At 38.8% G+C, this 15,970-nt stretch overlaps 1 protein-coding gene across 6 annotated transcripts in view; it reads left to right on the forward strand.

Annotated features, from left to right (window-relative positions):
* The first annotated feature begins 1,443 nt into the window (after positions 1 to 1,443).
* IWS1 (interacts with SUPT6H, CTD assembly factor 1) overlaps positions 1,444 to 15,970 on the forward strand; it is a 40,725-nt gene continuing 26,198 nt past the window's right edge. For 3 of the 6 annotated variants that reach the window (XR_013966497.1, XM_080797924.1, XM_080797923.1), the window contains exons 1-2: positions 1,459 to 1,778; positions 3,819 to 3,934. Coding sequence is in view for 4 of the 6 variants with exons in the window: in XM_080797924.1 (XP_080654050.1) it covers positions 1,745 to 1,778; positions 3,819 to 3,934 (150 nt within the window). In the remaining 2 variants the exon portion in view is untranslated. Of the gene's footprint in view, positions 1,779 to 3,818; positions 3,935 to 15,970 lie in introns of all 6 variants that reach the window. The other 3 variants (XR_013966496.1, XM_080797925.1, XM_080797926.1) reach the window with 2 other exon arrangements.

Below are 15,970 nucleotides of genomic sequence, written 5' to 3' on the forward strand. Positions count from 1 at the left end.
AGAAAGGGTTCAAGGAATATCAAAGCAGGGATGTGTCTTGACTAAGGGCACTTTGAGAATTTACAGCAGGGATGGCATCAGAGAATCCACGTCTCTCAAGCCCAAGGTAGAAGGTGGACTTTCCAGGGCACTAAATTAGGCCTTACAACAGGCTAGACATACCTAGAAATCCAGTCTATGTTTTGCTAACAAAAGGCCCAATGTATGCAGGTCTATACATGCTGGGGAATCTTTGTTTACCTCTACTGGCTCCTCTAATCAAAAGGCAAGAACATTTTCCACTCTGAGACAAAAGCAAACAAGTAAGGAAATGGATTTTATTTAGATTGTAATAGTGAGAGCACTCCAGATATGAAGATCAGAGTGCCTACCCAGATTGTTTTTTGCCTTAGACTTTCATAGGGAGAAAAGTGGGAGATTTGCAATCAGAAGTTTCAGTCAGGTGAACAGAAAATGTTTATCTGTGTCTAGCTCCTCAGTGTGGAGGGCTGACTTTTAATCTCAGCCAATAATTCATGAAACAAAGAACAGGAAGTTGCAGGGTCTGAGTGGCCCTTAGAAGCAGGCTCAGACACAAGGGAAAGGTTTTCTTTGCCTGGTCTTGTTACGGGCTAACAAAAGGGCCATGAAAGATGGAGATTGAGTTTTATTTAGGCGGGTGGGTGGTTCTTTACAGAAAGCCCTTCAAAGATACCTGATAGGTCAGGAGGTTTCTTAACCATTGCTCTTCACCAAGGGCATGGGGCTCAAGTAAAGTTTAATAATGTTTTTCATCAGGGGGCCCCTTTGGAAGCAGAAACTTGTACTTCGTATTACTGACCAAATGGCTTCTTAAGATGGGAGTTAAGTCATCATTATTTTTAAGCATGCTCCATGCTGGGGCGTGAACTCACAGCCCCAAGGTGGGGCTTGAACTCACCTTTCAAGACCTGAGCCGAAACAGTATAACACGTAACCCACTATTCACCCCGGCGCTTCAAGTTGTTATTTTTAGACGATAAAAAAGGAAGAAAAATGCCTTGAAAGGAAGCTCTTTCAATCAAATCACGCCAGTTAGAAACGCGCCACAGTTGCTGAAACTTCGAACTACAAGTCCCAGAGAGCAGTGCACCACTTCCGTCCCGTACTAAGGGCGCGAATCAAGCGCCTCACTGCATGACGGGAAGCATACTTAATTTGCCCTATAATGAAAATGTAGTTGTAGCGCGTCTTCATTTTCCAGAAGCATAACTCAAGAAGATTCTCAAACAAGGAGCACGGGCAGAGAACCAATAAATTAACGTTATCATCTCCGTGGGGAACATAACTGGCTCCTACAAAGGATAGTATTTAACTGAAGCTGGAGCTCCCGTTCAATTTACCCAGTAGTCTCTTTACCAGCCACGCTGTGCGTCATTACCGTTGCATCGTCTGATTGGCCAGATGATAGGAGACAGCGCCTGCGCGCTGCATTCCTTTGAGGGTCGTGGGCAGGCGCCATTTTGGCCCCAGAGGTGCTTCTGGGAAGTAGAGCGCGGATCTACACGCCTGCCCGCCTACCCGGTACAGCTTCTTGTGCCGGGGCTTTTAGGTCGAAGTGTTTGTGCCCGCCGCTGCTGCCGTTTTATGCTGCGCATCCCCGAAACCCTCTAGTCGAGCGGGAGCCCCTGAGCATCGGGCCGCGCCATCGGGGGTCACATCGCCAGGAAGGAGGTGACGGGGGCGGCGCGGGGCGCGGACACTCCCCGCCGAGAGCCCGCCTGCCATGGATTCGGAATATTACAGCGGCGACCAGTCAGGTGGGGCAGGGACTTGGGGGACAGGGCTTGGGGGGCGGAGCAGTTATTCAGTGGGGCTTGGCCTCTCACCCTCGCGGGGTAGGGGAAGGAGGCCCCGGAAACGTTCCCACTCCGACTTGGTCCACCTTGGGCTAGGAAGCGGCGCGCGAAGAGCCCGCCGACCCGCTGCGGCCCGGAAGTTAGAACCTTGGAGAGGGGATTCTAGAGGGAGAGTCGTCTTCTGAATTGGCAAGTTTTTTGCTGAAACTGGGAAACCACTTCATATATTAAGCGCTTCTATGTGCAAAGTCCTAGGGAAGGTCTCTCCTTTTATGGATATATTTTTTTTCTTTTTTCCTGTAGTTGCGAGTCTTTTGCGAGAATTCAAGGGAGCGGTTCAGTAGGGGGTCCGGGATCTTTCCTAGGCTTTTCACACGGAGTTGGGGATGGTTTAATCTCGCCTGCAACAATGGTTTCCTAGTAAAGAAAACGTAGGACCCTCGTTTGAGTTGTATAAATATTTTAGAGTAAGGCGTGTACTTCTGGCACTTACTGGTGATTTTGTACTTTTTCTTCACCTTGAGACCTTTCCTCTTTCTCCTCACTGAAGTTTGATCCTGTTTATTCAGTAAACACTGAGCGCCCCCTTCTAACACTGTACTAGGCACCGGAGATACAAGGATGAATAAGTCATGTCCTAGTGGGGAAGAACTTTACCGTTTCCTTTCACTTTGTGTTCTAGTCCCGTGAAGTGTTACCTGTCAGGGGTGCCTAAATGTCTGAATGTTAATCTTTTTTCTGTTTTGAGTTCACTTCGATTCGCTATATGATAGCGAATAGTGATGACTACAGAACGCGTTTCCAGGCATGCCCTGCTGTTTCGCCTAGAATGTTTGCTTGATATTTTCAACAGAGTTTTCAGTTCTTTCTAAATTATAAAATTATTTTTCAAATAAATAATTATATGTAACACATGTCTATGGGTTAAGTGCTGGAAGACTTGAAAAAATAACAGTTCCCTGACTTTTCATTCTTTTTGCGGTTTTTTGATATTTACTTTCATATTCTTAATTTATGCTCTTTCTTGTTGCATATTTTTAGGCATTCCATAATGATTCCCTTTGTGTTAGGACAGGGTTTTAGCCTCTTATGTGCCCTTTTCCCCCCATACTCTTACTGTTGCAGCATAATTATTTGTTACATTTCAGAATTACTTGTAATTTGACTGTATAAATATTCTTTACTTCTCAGCTGAGTAGAGTAGCTCCTTAGTATGATAGTGATTTCATTCTTAAACAAACTTTTTGGTTTTCCTTTAGTTGACTGCTTCATTTTTAAAATTTTGTTTATTTTTATTAAACTTCTAACCAAGTCTTCCCGTATCCTCCAACAGCCCTAAATTCCTCTCACAGTACAATTTTACTTTATATTTTTAAAGTATCGGTTAAAGGTAGGTAGCAATTCAATTTTACCATTTTGTAACAGTGCAGTGTAAGCTTTACTTTAAGGAGTTTATACTATTTCTGTACTGGAGTTCTTGTGCTCTGCATTCATAAACAAATATTTACTGTGCTGTACCAGGCACTGTTCTGGGCTCCAGGGAATCAGCAGTGAACCAAAATCCTTGCTCTTTTGGCCCTTTCATTCAAGTGAGGAAAGACCCATATTAAACAAATAACTTGGTAAGTCATGTAGTACATTAGAAGGTGGTAAGTAAATGCTGTGGAGAGAATAGATTCAGGTTTTAACATAAGGTTGAAGTAGTTAAAGAGCACACTATCATTTAGAGGTTGTTGATTTGGTCCTTAGTGATGTTTCTTAAGCTTCACATTTCTTTTATGACGTATTTTTTGCTGCCACATATGTCATAATACATGTTCTGATTGTTGGTATTTATATATGTGTTATAGTGTTGTCTTATTCATGACATTAGCATCATTAGTCGTGCTTCATCAGTGGTAACCTTTGTTCTTACATTATTCTTGATTCATTGTGTTCATTTCAGTTGTAGATGTCATCCATCTTACACCTTAAGTGGGTTTTTGTTTTATTTTTAAGCAGATGATGGTGGCGCTACCCCAGTACAGGATGAACGGGATTCAGGGTCAGACGTTGAGGATGATGTAAATGAGCAACACTCTGGATCAGACACTGGAAGTGTAGAACGTCATTCAGAGGTATTGGCTAAACAACATCTTTGGGGAGGCTTTTCCCTTGCATTCTGTGAGACATGTTTTTATTTAGGAGTTGTAGAGATCCTGTCACATGGTATAGGCTTCAAACCCTGGGAGTAAAGGATTTTAAATTAATAGAGAACTGCTTTAAAAAATAAACAGGGATAGCTTGGTTTCTTAGGAAATCACAGGGAAAGAATTTCAGATTGGGGCCCTCTTCAGATAGTAGACAGTTCTCATATGTTCATGTTGATTCACAAAATGGGCCAGGCCTTTTGGTATTTGAGTAGACCTCCCCATTCCCAAAATAATGTCTGAAAGAGGCAATGAGCATTTGCAAGCTGAAGAAATATCAATTAGGATAGAAAGTTATGGCATTTATCACCTGTCAGAATTCTTACCAGGATTTGACTTTCCCAATATGAACTGTCCAGTGTATGTAATGTATGTAATGACAGCAAATAGAATTTTAAAAGCTGTTTTTAATTAATAATACAGAGTAGTGTTGGATCTTGTATACAGCATTTCAACATATTTGGCCTAATAAACATTTTAAAAACTATTTAATTTGCTTCCCTGGTTACACAGTCTGTACTACACAGTGTTAACAAAATAAAATTGGGACATTTTTAAATAATTCAGGTATACGTTTTTGATAAACAAACTGAAACCCGTAGGAATGATAAAGATGATGAGATTTTCTTTTAAGAAATTCATGTGCCATATATTTTGTTTGATTACACAGGAACAGAAGATTGTCTGATTTTAAGTAGTAGATACAGTTATTAGAGGTTGTGTTACTGATTTTGTCCTTAGATATGTCATGAGTGTACTTAGACATCCAGCAAATATTTATTGAGCATCTGCTATGTGTCAGGTTCTTTTGAAGTATCCAGGACTAAATGAGGTCTCACCATCATCAAAATGCTTCTCTTCTTGGATTTATTTTTCATAAGGGGGAGAAAGACATTAAACAGTAATTTTTAAAAATTGTGTAGTTTGTTAGGAGATAATTGCTATGCAGAAAGAAGTTAGGAAGGATGGAGGGTGACAGAGTAGAGGGCAGGCTCTGTTAAATAGGGAGGTACACATAGACTTTATTAAGAAAGTGACTTTTGATCAAGATGTGAAGGAAGGTAAAGGAATAGCCATGTGGATCTGTAGAGGAACACACACACACACACACACACACACTCACTATCCCAGACAAAGACCCTAAGGTGTGCTTGTGCTTAGTTTGTTCAAGGAACACCAAGGAGCGTGGCAAGAGGGGAGTAAGTAGAAGGCACGTGAGATTGGAGGCTAAATGAACTGGGAGAAAGGCTTATCTTTTAGTTATTTTGATACCACTCAGTTTTTGGTATGCTCTTAAGTATTTAGACTAAATCCTAATAATAACCTATAGATAGCAATTATCTCATAGTGTAAACTTTATTACAGTTTATTAGTGTGTAGGGCTTTATTAAAATTTCCAATTGGAAAGTAGCATAAGATGATTGACTCAGGGCTTCATCATTCAATTGTAAATGTAATGTAGGCTTACCTTTAGGCATCTTCAACTACTTTTTTGTAATTAGGTAGATTCTAAATAAATAAATGTGCATGCTGAAAATTTGGAAACTATTAAAAACTTAAAGAAGAAAATTAAAATCAGCATACTGTTATCACAGAAATGACTGTTAACTTTTTATATTATTTGTCCTGCATTTTTATTTTCTCATATATATAATGTGTGTACATTTTAAGTTACTTGAGATTTTACTGTATATATTTTGTATTTATATAATATTTTTTATCTTCACTTAAGATTGTACCTAAGAATTTCCCTGTGTCATTAAGGATTCTCACTAAGTATAATTTTTAAGGCTTAACATGATATTTCTTAAAATGGATGCACCATTAATTGTTCAACACTTTCCTGACTTTTGACCTTTAGAGTGTTTAGATCTTAAAAATGAAGTCTGCCGTGAACGTATTTTTGTTTTTTCCATAGATAATCTCTTTCAGGAGGATTATCCCAGTTATTTAAACTACTAGGTTATAGTTTGAGAGTGCCAATTTTACCCTTATTAATTGTTGAGTTCTGCATTTATGCTTCTTTGGCTCTTTAAAGTGGCTTCTTTGGAAGTGGCTTCTTTGGATCATTTTCATATGAAAAATATTTTCTAGAAGACAGTGGGATGTTAAAAGAGTACCATTGTATTAAACTGAACAGTGGAGATGACAGGCCCAAAACCTAAAAAAAATATGTATTAGTTTCCTGTTGCTGCCATAACAATTTGACACGGATCTGGTGGCTTAAAAGAGATTTATAATTCTGGAGACCAGGAGGTTAAAATGGGTCTCAAGGGGTTAATGGGCTAAAATCAAGGTATTACCAGGGCCATGTTTCTTCTCTAAGGGAGAATCCATTTCTTTGCCTTCTCCAGCTCTGTAAATCAGTTGCATTCGTTGGCGGTTCCTTCATCATCAGTGTTTGCACGGTAGCATCTTCAAATCTCTCTGACCTCTGCGGTCACATCTACAACCCTCCTGCCTCCCTTTTCTAAGGACCTTTGTAGTTATATTGGGCCTACTCAGATAATCCAGGAAAATCTCCTTATCTCAGGTTCCTTAATTACATCTGCACAGCCCCTTTTGCATGTAAAGTTAACAAGCACAAGTTCGGGGATTAGGATGTAGACATCTTTTGGAGAGGCATTATTTTGCCTGCCACAAGATGGAACTCAAAACATGGTTCTCCAATAGTACAAAAAGGTTTTTCCCATTTGCATTTTAGATTTTAGGCTGGTTTTTGAAAAAAATTAATTTCACTTACGGTATTCACTCTATGTTTATCTGTTTAGAGCTCTAAGGAAAGTTTTGAAAAAACTCAGGGTAATATTTTTAAAATTAAAATTAACTTAAAAATATAAGATAATGAATGTCAAGATAAGTAACAGTGCTTTACTGGTCCATATTGGAGCCTGAGACAAAAGGAAAAATAATACCGTATTTTTAAAATCTTGATATTTTGTTCATTATGGATTTTTCTCCATCATCTGATCTTGAAAATTATCAGTTGTCTTTTTTTAAAAAACCTCTTTATTGAGATAAACTTGCATGCCCTACAATTCGCCCATTTAAAATGTGTAATTCAGTTGTCTTTAGTATATTCACAGTAGTCACCATAGTGAATTTTAGAATATTTTCGTCACTTCAAAAAGAGACCTTTTAGCTATTACCTGCTTATCACTCACACCCCTCCTCCCTTCCCATCCTTCTGCACATTCCATATGAATGGAATTACATAATATGTGGTCACTTGTGACTGGTTCTTTCAATTAATGTTTTCAAGGTTTATTCATTGTAAACCGTGTATGTTGGATATATGTATACACCATACCCATGTATGTTATAGCATATATCGGTACTTATTTCTTTTTGTGGTAATATTCCATTGTATGGATAAACTACATTTGTTTATCCATTTGTCAGTTGATGAACATTTAAGTTTTCACCTTTTGACTTATAAGAAATGCTTCTATAAACATTTACATAGAAGTTTTTGTGTGTTACTTCTCTTGGGTATGTGCTTAGGAGTGGAGTTACTGGCTCATATGGTAACATTATTCTTTTTTTTTTTTTTAAGATTTTTCTTTATTTTTTTGACAGACAGAGATCACAGGTAGGCAGAGAGGCGGGCAGGGGGAGCAGGCTCCCTACTGTGCAGAGACCCCGATGCGGGACTCGATCCCAGGATCCTGAGATCATGATCTGAGACGAAGGCAGAGGCTTAACCCACTAAGCCACCCAGGCGTCCCGGTAACATTATTCTTAAATGTTTGAGGAACTCTCAGGCTGTTTTCCACAGTGGCCGTATCATTTTACATTCCCACTAGTAGTATATGAAGGTTCTGATTTCTCTATATCCTTACCAACTCTTGTTATTACCTGACTCTTTGATCATAGACATCTTAGTGGGTATGCAGTAATATCTCGTTATGGTTTTGATTTGCATTTCCCTGATGAGTAATGATGTTTGTTACACTTATGTAGGTATTGGCCATTTGTGTAACTTCTTGGGAGAAATGTCCATTCAGATCCCTTGTTCATTTTTTAATTGGACAATTTGTCTTTCTTAATTATAGACTTTTAAGAGTGCTTTAAATATTATGGATACAAGTCCCTTATTAGATGACTGATTTGCAAATATTTTCTCCTATTACATGAGTTATCTTTTGACTTTAATGACTTTTTGACACAAAAAAGTTTCTAATTTTAATGAAGTTCAGTTTACCTATTTTTTTTTCTTTTGTTGTTTGTACTTTTAGTGGCATGTCTAAGAATTCTTCACCAAATCCAAGGTCATCAAGATTTACCCCTGTGTTTTATTTTAAGGGTTTCATCATTTTAGCTATTATATTTAGAATTTTTGGCTCATTTTGAGTTAATTTTTTTTTCTTAAGATTTTATTTATTTACCTGACAGAGGTCACAGGTAGGCAGAGAGGCAGGCAGAGAGAGAGGGGGAAGCAGGTTCCCCGCTAAGCAGAGAGCCCGACGCGGAGCTCGATCCCAGGACCCCGAGATCATGACCTGAGCTGAAAGCAGAGGCTTTAACCCACTAAGCCACCCAGGCGCCCCCATTTTGGGTTAATTTTTGTATATACTGTGAGATAATAAAACTGGTAAGGGTCCAGTTCCATTCTTTTCTTTGTGGATATCTAGTTGTGTCAGCACCATTTGTTGAAGAGATTTTTCTTTCCTCATTGAATGGTCTTGGCCCCTTGTCAGAAATCAGTTGGACATAGATGTAATGGTTTATTTCTGTATCCTCTGTTCTAATTGATTCCTGTTTATGTCTGTATTTACACCAGTGCCATAGTACCTTGAATAAGTTTTGATATTAAGGAGTGTGAGTGCTGCTTTGTTCTTTTCCAACATTGTTTTACCTCTTCTGGGTCCCTTGCAACTACATATGTATTTTAGAATCACCTTGTCCATTCCTGCAAGGAAATTAGCTGGAGTCCTAGTAGGGATTGCAGTGAATCTATAGATGAGTTTGGGTAGTGTCATCATCTTAAGAATGCAAAGCTACTGATCCATGAATATAGGGTATTTATTCATTTATTTAGGTCTTCAGTTTCTTTCAACCATGCATTGTAATTTTCAGTGTACAAATGCTGCATTTGTATTTTAAATTTATTCCTATGTTTTTCTCTTTGATGCTTAGCAGGTGGCATTCTCTTATTAATTTCATATTCAGATTGTTACCATTTTTCCTATTCTAATTAATTGCATTATGGTCTGGGAATATGCTTTGTATAATATCCGTTGTTTTAAATTTATTGAGGTTTGTTTTACGGCTTAGTGTATGGTCTGTCCTGAAGAATGTTTCATGTGCAGTGGAGAAGAATATATAATCTGCCTTTGAAGCCACAGTGTGTCTCCTGTAGTCAATGTATCGTTGGATATATATTTTTTTAACCTGATTTCTGTCTCTTTTTGAGTGGGTAAAGGCAGAGGGAGGAAAGAGAGAATCTTGAGCAGGCTTCAGGCACAGTGCAGAGCCCAAAGCAGGGCTCAGTCTTACAACCCTGAGATCATGACCTGAGCTGAAATCAGGAGTTGGATGTTTAACCGACTGAGCTACCCAGTAGCCCCTCTGGTTTCTGTCTCTTAATTGACTTGTTTAATCCATTCACAATCTAATGTTTTTGATAAGACAAAATTGCAGTCTGCCATTTTAATGTTTGTTTTCTATAGCCTTATCTCTTATTCCAGTCTTTGGTTTAAAATCTAATTTGTCTGATATAAGGATTGCCACTCCAGCTTTCTTTTGATGACCATTAGCATGATAAATTGTTTTCCACTCCCTTACTTTAAATCTGGGTCTAAAATGAGTCTCTTGCAGATAGCATATAAATGGGTCTTACTTTTTTATCGAATCTGATATCCTGTGTCTTTTGATTGGGAAATTTAGTCCATTTACATTCAGAGTAACTATTGAAAGATATGAATTTAGGGCCATTGTATTACTACCTGTAAAGTCACTGTTTCTGTATGTTGTTTCTGTTTCTTTCTGGCCTATGTTACTTTTGGATGCTTTCTTCCCTTAAACGATCCCTTTTTATTTTTTAACGATTTTTAAAATTTATTTGATAGAGAGAGATCACAAGTAGGCAGAGAGGCAGGCAGAGAGAGAGGGGAAGCAGGCTCCCTGCTGAGCAGAGAACCTGATGCAGGCTTCGATCCCAGGACCCTGAGACCATGACCTGAGCTGAGGGCAGAGGCTTAACCCACTGAGCCACCCAGGCTCCCCAAAGGATCCCTTTTAATATTACTTGCATGGCTGGCTTAGTGATCACAAATTCCTTTAGTTTCTGTTTGTCCTGGAAGCTTTTTATCTCTCCTGTTTTGAATGAAATCCTTGCTGGATAAAATATTCTTGGCTGCATATTTTTCTCATTTAGTACCCTGAAAATTTTTCTCATTTAGTACCCTGAATCATGCCAGTCCTTTTTAGCCTGCCAGGTCTCTGGCCTAGGTCTGCTGCCAGTGTAATATTTCTACCCTTGTTGGTTATGGACCTCTTGTCCTGAGCTGCTTTCAGGATTTTCTCTTTGTCTCTGAGGTTTGCAAGTTTCACTTTTTATTATGTCAATTTATTATGTCAGTTTATTATTATATGTCAAGGTACTGACCAATTTTTTTTTATTTTGGGGGGGGTTTCTCTGTGTCTCCTGGACTTGAATGCCTATTTCCTTCTCCAGATTAGGGAAGTTCTCTGCTATAATTTGTTCCAATACATCTTCTGCCCCTCTGTTTCTTTCCTCTTCTAGGATCCCAATTATTCTAATATTGTTTAGCTTTATGGCATGGCTTATCTCTTGAATTCTGCCCTTTTCGTGATCTAGTAGTTTATCTCTCTTTTTTCTCAGCTGCTTTATTTTCCATCATTTGGTCGTCTTTATCACTAATTGTCTCATCTGCCTCATTTATCTTAGCAGCAAGAGCCTCCATTTTTATTAAATCTCATTAATAGCCTTTATTTCGATTTGGTTAGATTCTTGTTCTTTTATTTCTCCAGAAAGGGATTCCCTAGTGTCTTTTGTGCCTTTTTCAAGCCCGGCTAATATCTTTGTAATCATTCTGAACTCTAGTTCCAACATCTTTCTTATATCTAGACTGATTAGGTCCCTGGCATTCAGTACTGCCTATTGTTCTCTTTTTTTTTTTTTTTTTAAGATTTTTATTTATTTGACAGCAGAGATCACAAGTAGGCAGAGAGGCAGGCAGAGAGAGGAGGAAGCAGGCTTCCTGCTGATCAGAGAGCCTGATGTGAGGCTCAATCCCAGGACCTTGAGATCATGACCTGAGCCGAAGGCAGAGGCTTTTACCCACAGAGCCACCCAGGCGCCCCTTGTTCTCTTTGTTGAGGTGAGTTTTTCTGTCTTGTCATTCTGTCCAGAGAAGATTAGATGAGCAAGAGAACAAAGTCCTAAAATAGTAACAACCACCCCAGAGAAATATACCCTAAACAAATCAGAAGAGACCCGAAACTGGACATGGATGAATGAATGAATAAATAAATAAAAAATAAATCAATAAAAGAGAGAATATAATCAGGCATGTGAACAGAATAGAGCAATACACTGGATCCTGGATATTTTGGTTTGTTTGTTGAAAAGCTAGATCCCAGGGGTGCCTGGGTGGCTCAGTTGTTAAGTGTCTGCTTTCGGCTTGGGTCATGATCCCAGGGTCCTGCTCTGCGGGGAGCCTGCTTCTCTCTCTGCCCCACTCTCCCGCTTGTGTTCCCTTTATCGCTGTGTCTCTCCCTGTCAAATAAATAAATAAAAATCTTTGGAAGAAAGAAAGAAAACTAGATCCCGAAATTGTAAAGAAAAGCTTACATATGTACAAAAATAAAGTTAAATACAATAAAAGGATAGACTAACTGTAATCTTTGCCACCTGAGCAGCTTTCAGGCAGGGAAGTCCCTTACCAGAGCAGACTTATGAAAGTTCTGATTTTGCACACCACTGCCATATCACTTTTGAGTAGCCACTTACAGAGGCCCCCCATCCCCATAATTTATCTTCCCATATATCGCTTAGGATTCACTTTTCCACACCTCCTACCTTGCAGAAAGTGGTTGCTTTTCTCTTTGTAGAGTTGCAGCTATTTTCTTAGCTCTCCAGTTGAGTTCACAGGTGTTCAGAATGATTTGACAGCTATCTAACTGAATTCCCTGGACCAGATGAAACTAAGGTCTCCTACTCTTATGCCATCTTGGACTAGTTCTCTTTCACCTCCTTGGTTAAGTTTATTCTTAGGTATTTTACTCTTTTTGATATTAATGAGATTATTTTCTTTTTTTAAAGGTTTGTTGTTAGTGTATAAAAATGCAGTAGATTTTTGTCTATTGATTTTGTGTCCTGAAACTATTGAACTCATTGATTAGTTCTAACAGTTTTTGGTGGTCTTCTGTGTATGACATGACATCTGCAAATAATGACAGTTTCACTTCTTCCTCCCTGATTTGGATACCTTTTATTTATTTATTTTTTTCTTGCCTAATTGCTGCAGCTAGGACTGCCACCACTGTGTTGAAAAAATAAATATTTTATTTATTTATTTGAGAGACAGAGATCACAACTAGGCAGAGAAGCAGGCGGAGAGAGAGAGAGAGGAGGAAGCAGGCTCCCTGCTGAGCAGAGAGCCTGATGTGGGGCTCGATCCCAGGACCCTGGGATCATGACCTGAGCCGAAGGCAGAGGCTTTAACCCACTGAGCCACCCAGGCACCCCAAGGGGAAAATTTAATAAAAAAATCTTTTCAGTAGTTATCGCCAAAGCCACACATTTTTGATAAAGCAGTTTGAGTACAAATGTGATCTGGTTATTAGTAGTTGCCAGTTGTAATTTTTGTTGCTTTACTTGAATATTTTCTTGGACAGCATGATATTGGCTTTGTGGTTAATGGTCAGCTGGTGTTTGTTCCATGGAAAATATATTGATGGGAATGTGTATTTTAAAATCCAGAAGCCTGTAGATTTCATCTGAGTAGAAGGTAGAAGAGGGCCTCACACAAGAAAATAGTATGAGGGACTATTTTTTTTTTTTTTAAAGATTTTATTTATTTGACAGAGATCACAAGTAGGCAGAGAGGCAGGCAGAGAGAGAGAGGAAGGGAAGCAGCCTCCCTTCTGAGCAGAGAGCCCGATGTGGGGCTCGATCCCAGGACCCTGAGATCATGACCTGAGCAGAGGCTTAACCCACTGAGCCACCCAGGCGCCCAATATGAGGGACTATTGATGTAGAGGTTGTTTGTAAATGGAGCCTGGTTTCTCATTGTTTTCTAACTGTAGGCAAAGCATAATGGGCACATCCATCTGCTCTTGAAGTTGGGGACAGTCCCATTAACCCAGCCTCATTTTGAATTTCATAAAGGTGGCAGGCTACTCTTGTTTGGATCTTTCCACAGAGGTTGTCCTAATACAAGGAAAGTATTTTTAAGGAGAGTACATCAGAGCAGCTAGAATATTCTTTTTGGTACTGCTGTCCTTGTTTACCCTATTTCTTACCAGTTCTTTGGTTCCATCTACATTTTCTTTTCTTTGTGTTAGGTTTCAGGCTTTGTCACTGAGTCTGCCAGGTTGAGGAGAAAAACATTATTTTGTGTTCTTTTCTGTTAAGCATTGTCTTATGGCGTTCTATTTCATTTTGGTGAACTTAAGTGTCTCCTATATACTAAAGGTAAAAGATACATTTTTTTAAAAAGTGGTCTCTGATTTCAACGTCAGTGTATTTCACATCATCTTTCAGTGAGGTAGAGGTGCAAGATGTTATGGGGTATGAAGAAAGGAATGGTTAATCAGCCCAGCCTTTTCAGATGATGTGTGTAAGCTGAGTCTTGGAGGGTTAATGTTTTGTAATTAATAATAAGGTGTTTTGTTTTGAATGGCTAATAGCATCTACTGAGTGATCACAGGCACTGTGCTAACTACTTTTCATTCATTTCATCCTCAAAACATCCCTCTAAGGTATTAGTACTATCCCTAACTCCATGAGATTGAGAACACTGAGGCTTAAGAGAAGTTAAGAAAATTTTCCTAGATGACAGAATAGGAAGTGGCTGAGCTTGGGTTTGGACCCAAGATCTTTCTGATTCTAGAGTCTATGTTGTTAACTCTTACAGTTAAGTTGCACACAATCCATTCTGTCTAGAGAGGAAAATGGAAGAGCCTTTAGGAGGAGGCTGTTTTTGCCCAGTTTTGATGTTTGAAAAGGACAAGGTGGGGGAAAGATACTCGAGGTAAAAGGAACAACATTTGTAAAGGCATGGAGGTAATGAAGTAAGTAGTTGCATGTGTTTGCGGTAGAATTTTAATGTGGTTAGAATCACTTGGATTAGATGTCAAAATGCAGATTCTGTGACCTCTTCTTCAGACTTACTGGATTAATATCTGGTGCTTTTTCACCATTAGCTCCCCAAATGATTCTAATGCACATAGGAAGTTTGGGAACTGCTAATGCAGTGCATAGGGTTGATATAGGAGAGAGGGCAGAAATGAATCTGGAGAGGTAGTAGGCAGGAGTAGGAGTTTGCTTCATTATTATGAACTCTTTTTTTTTTTTTTTTTTTTGACAAAGAGAGACAGATCATAAGTAGGCAGAGAGGCAAGCAGAGAGAGAGGGGGAAGCAGGCTCCCTGCTGAGCAGAGAGCCCGATGCGGGGCTCGATTCCAGAACCCTGATATCATGACCTGAGCCGAAGGCAGAGGCTTAACCCACTGAGCCACCCAGGCGCCCCTTTATTATGAACTTTTAAGCTTTGTGTGCAGTTTGCTCTTTCTTCTACTCATCAGGAGTGCTTTTGTTTTTAACTATCTGATCCTAAGGTTAACCGTCTTTTGACAATGGATACTTATATATAGCTTCATTTTATTATGTGTATGCTTGCTGTAAAATTGGAGTTTCTCAAAGTCCACTCCAGGAGCTACACTGGATAAGCAGCATATTATCTATAATGGCATTGTGTAATTCTGTTGCTGGACTTCTTAAATTCTTTCATATGCCAGTAAGGTGGTATGTATTGACAACTCCCAAGATGAGGTTTTCAGATACATCTTTTAGAGCTAAGATCCAGGGAAACATGTTTTTGAAAATCTCCTGTAGAAATTTCTTCATGGCGTTTAACTTTGTGACTTAGTATTGAATGTTTTGCCAATTTATAATTGTAGGTTAGTATGTGAGTTCAAAAGTTTTGTTCCACTCTTCTAATAATTAAGGAAGAAACAAGTATCCTGAGTTTGGTTCTTTACAAGGATTTCTATTTGACATTTATTGCTTTCTGTCAGTTTTATTATTTACTTTGTAATTTTTAGATGTTAATCCTCTCTCTGCTTGGGTATTGTGACGGTCCATATGGAGTGTGGTTTCTGTTTGTATGCTGAGCCAAATGACCAAATGATTCATTATGGGTAACAGTATTTATTTGTATCTACAAGGTGAATGATTATAAGAGGGAGGTATGAGGCATTATAGACATTTTTTAAAATTCTAAGAAACCTCAGTGGTCAAATTCTCTGACGGTTAAAAATTAGGGGATTTTTTTAAAAATTATTAAGAACATGGCATTTAAATGGCAGTTTCTATAATTGATTTGTTGTGCTCATATCTGACTTTTTTAAAAACTGCATTTTGGATTTTTTAAGTTTGCAACTTAAACCAATTGTTGAAACCAGCCTAAAAATTTTGAATGTTGTTTTGATAACTTTTAAGTGTAACTGTATGATTTTTAATATGTTCCTTTCCTAAATTCTGTGATGTCACTGCCTAAGTGCATTCTCCAACTTGAGTCTCTTTTATTTTATTTTATTTTATTTTTTAGATACTTTCCTTTTTGTTAAAGATTTTTATTTATTTATTTGACAGACAGAGATCACAAGTAGGCAGACAGGCAGGCAGAGAGAGAGAAGGAAGCAGGCTCCCTGCAAAGCAGAGAGCCCGATGTGGGACTCGATCCCAGGACCCTGAGATCATGACCTGAGCCG

Source organism: Martes martes, assembly GCF_963455335.1.
Source record: "Martes martes genome assembly, chromosome: 3".
NCBI lineage: Eukaryota > Metazoa > Chordata > Mammalia > Carnivora > Mustelidae > Martes > Martes martes.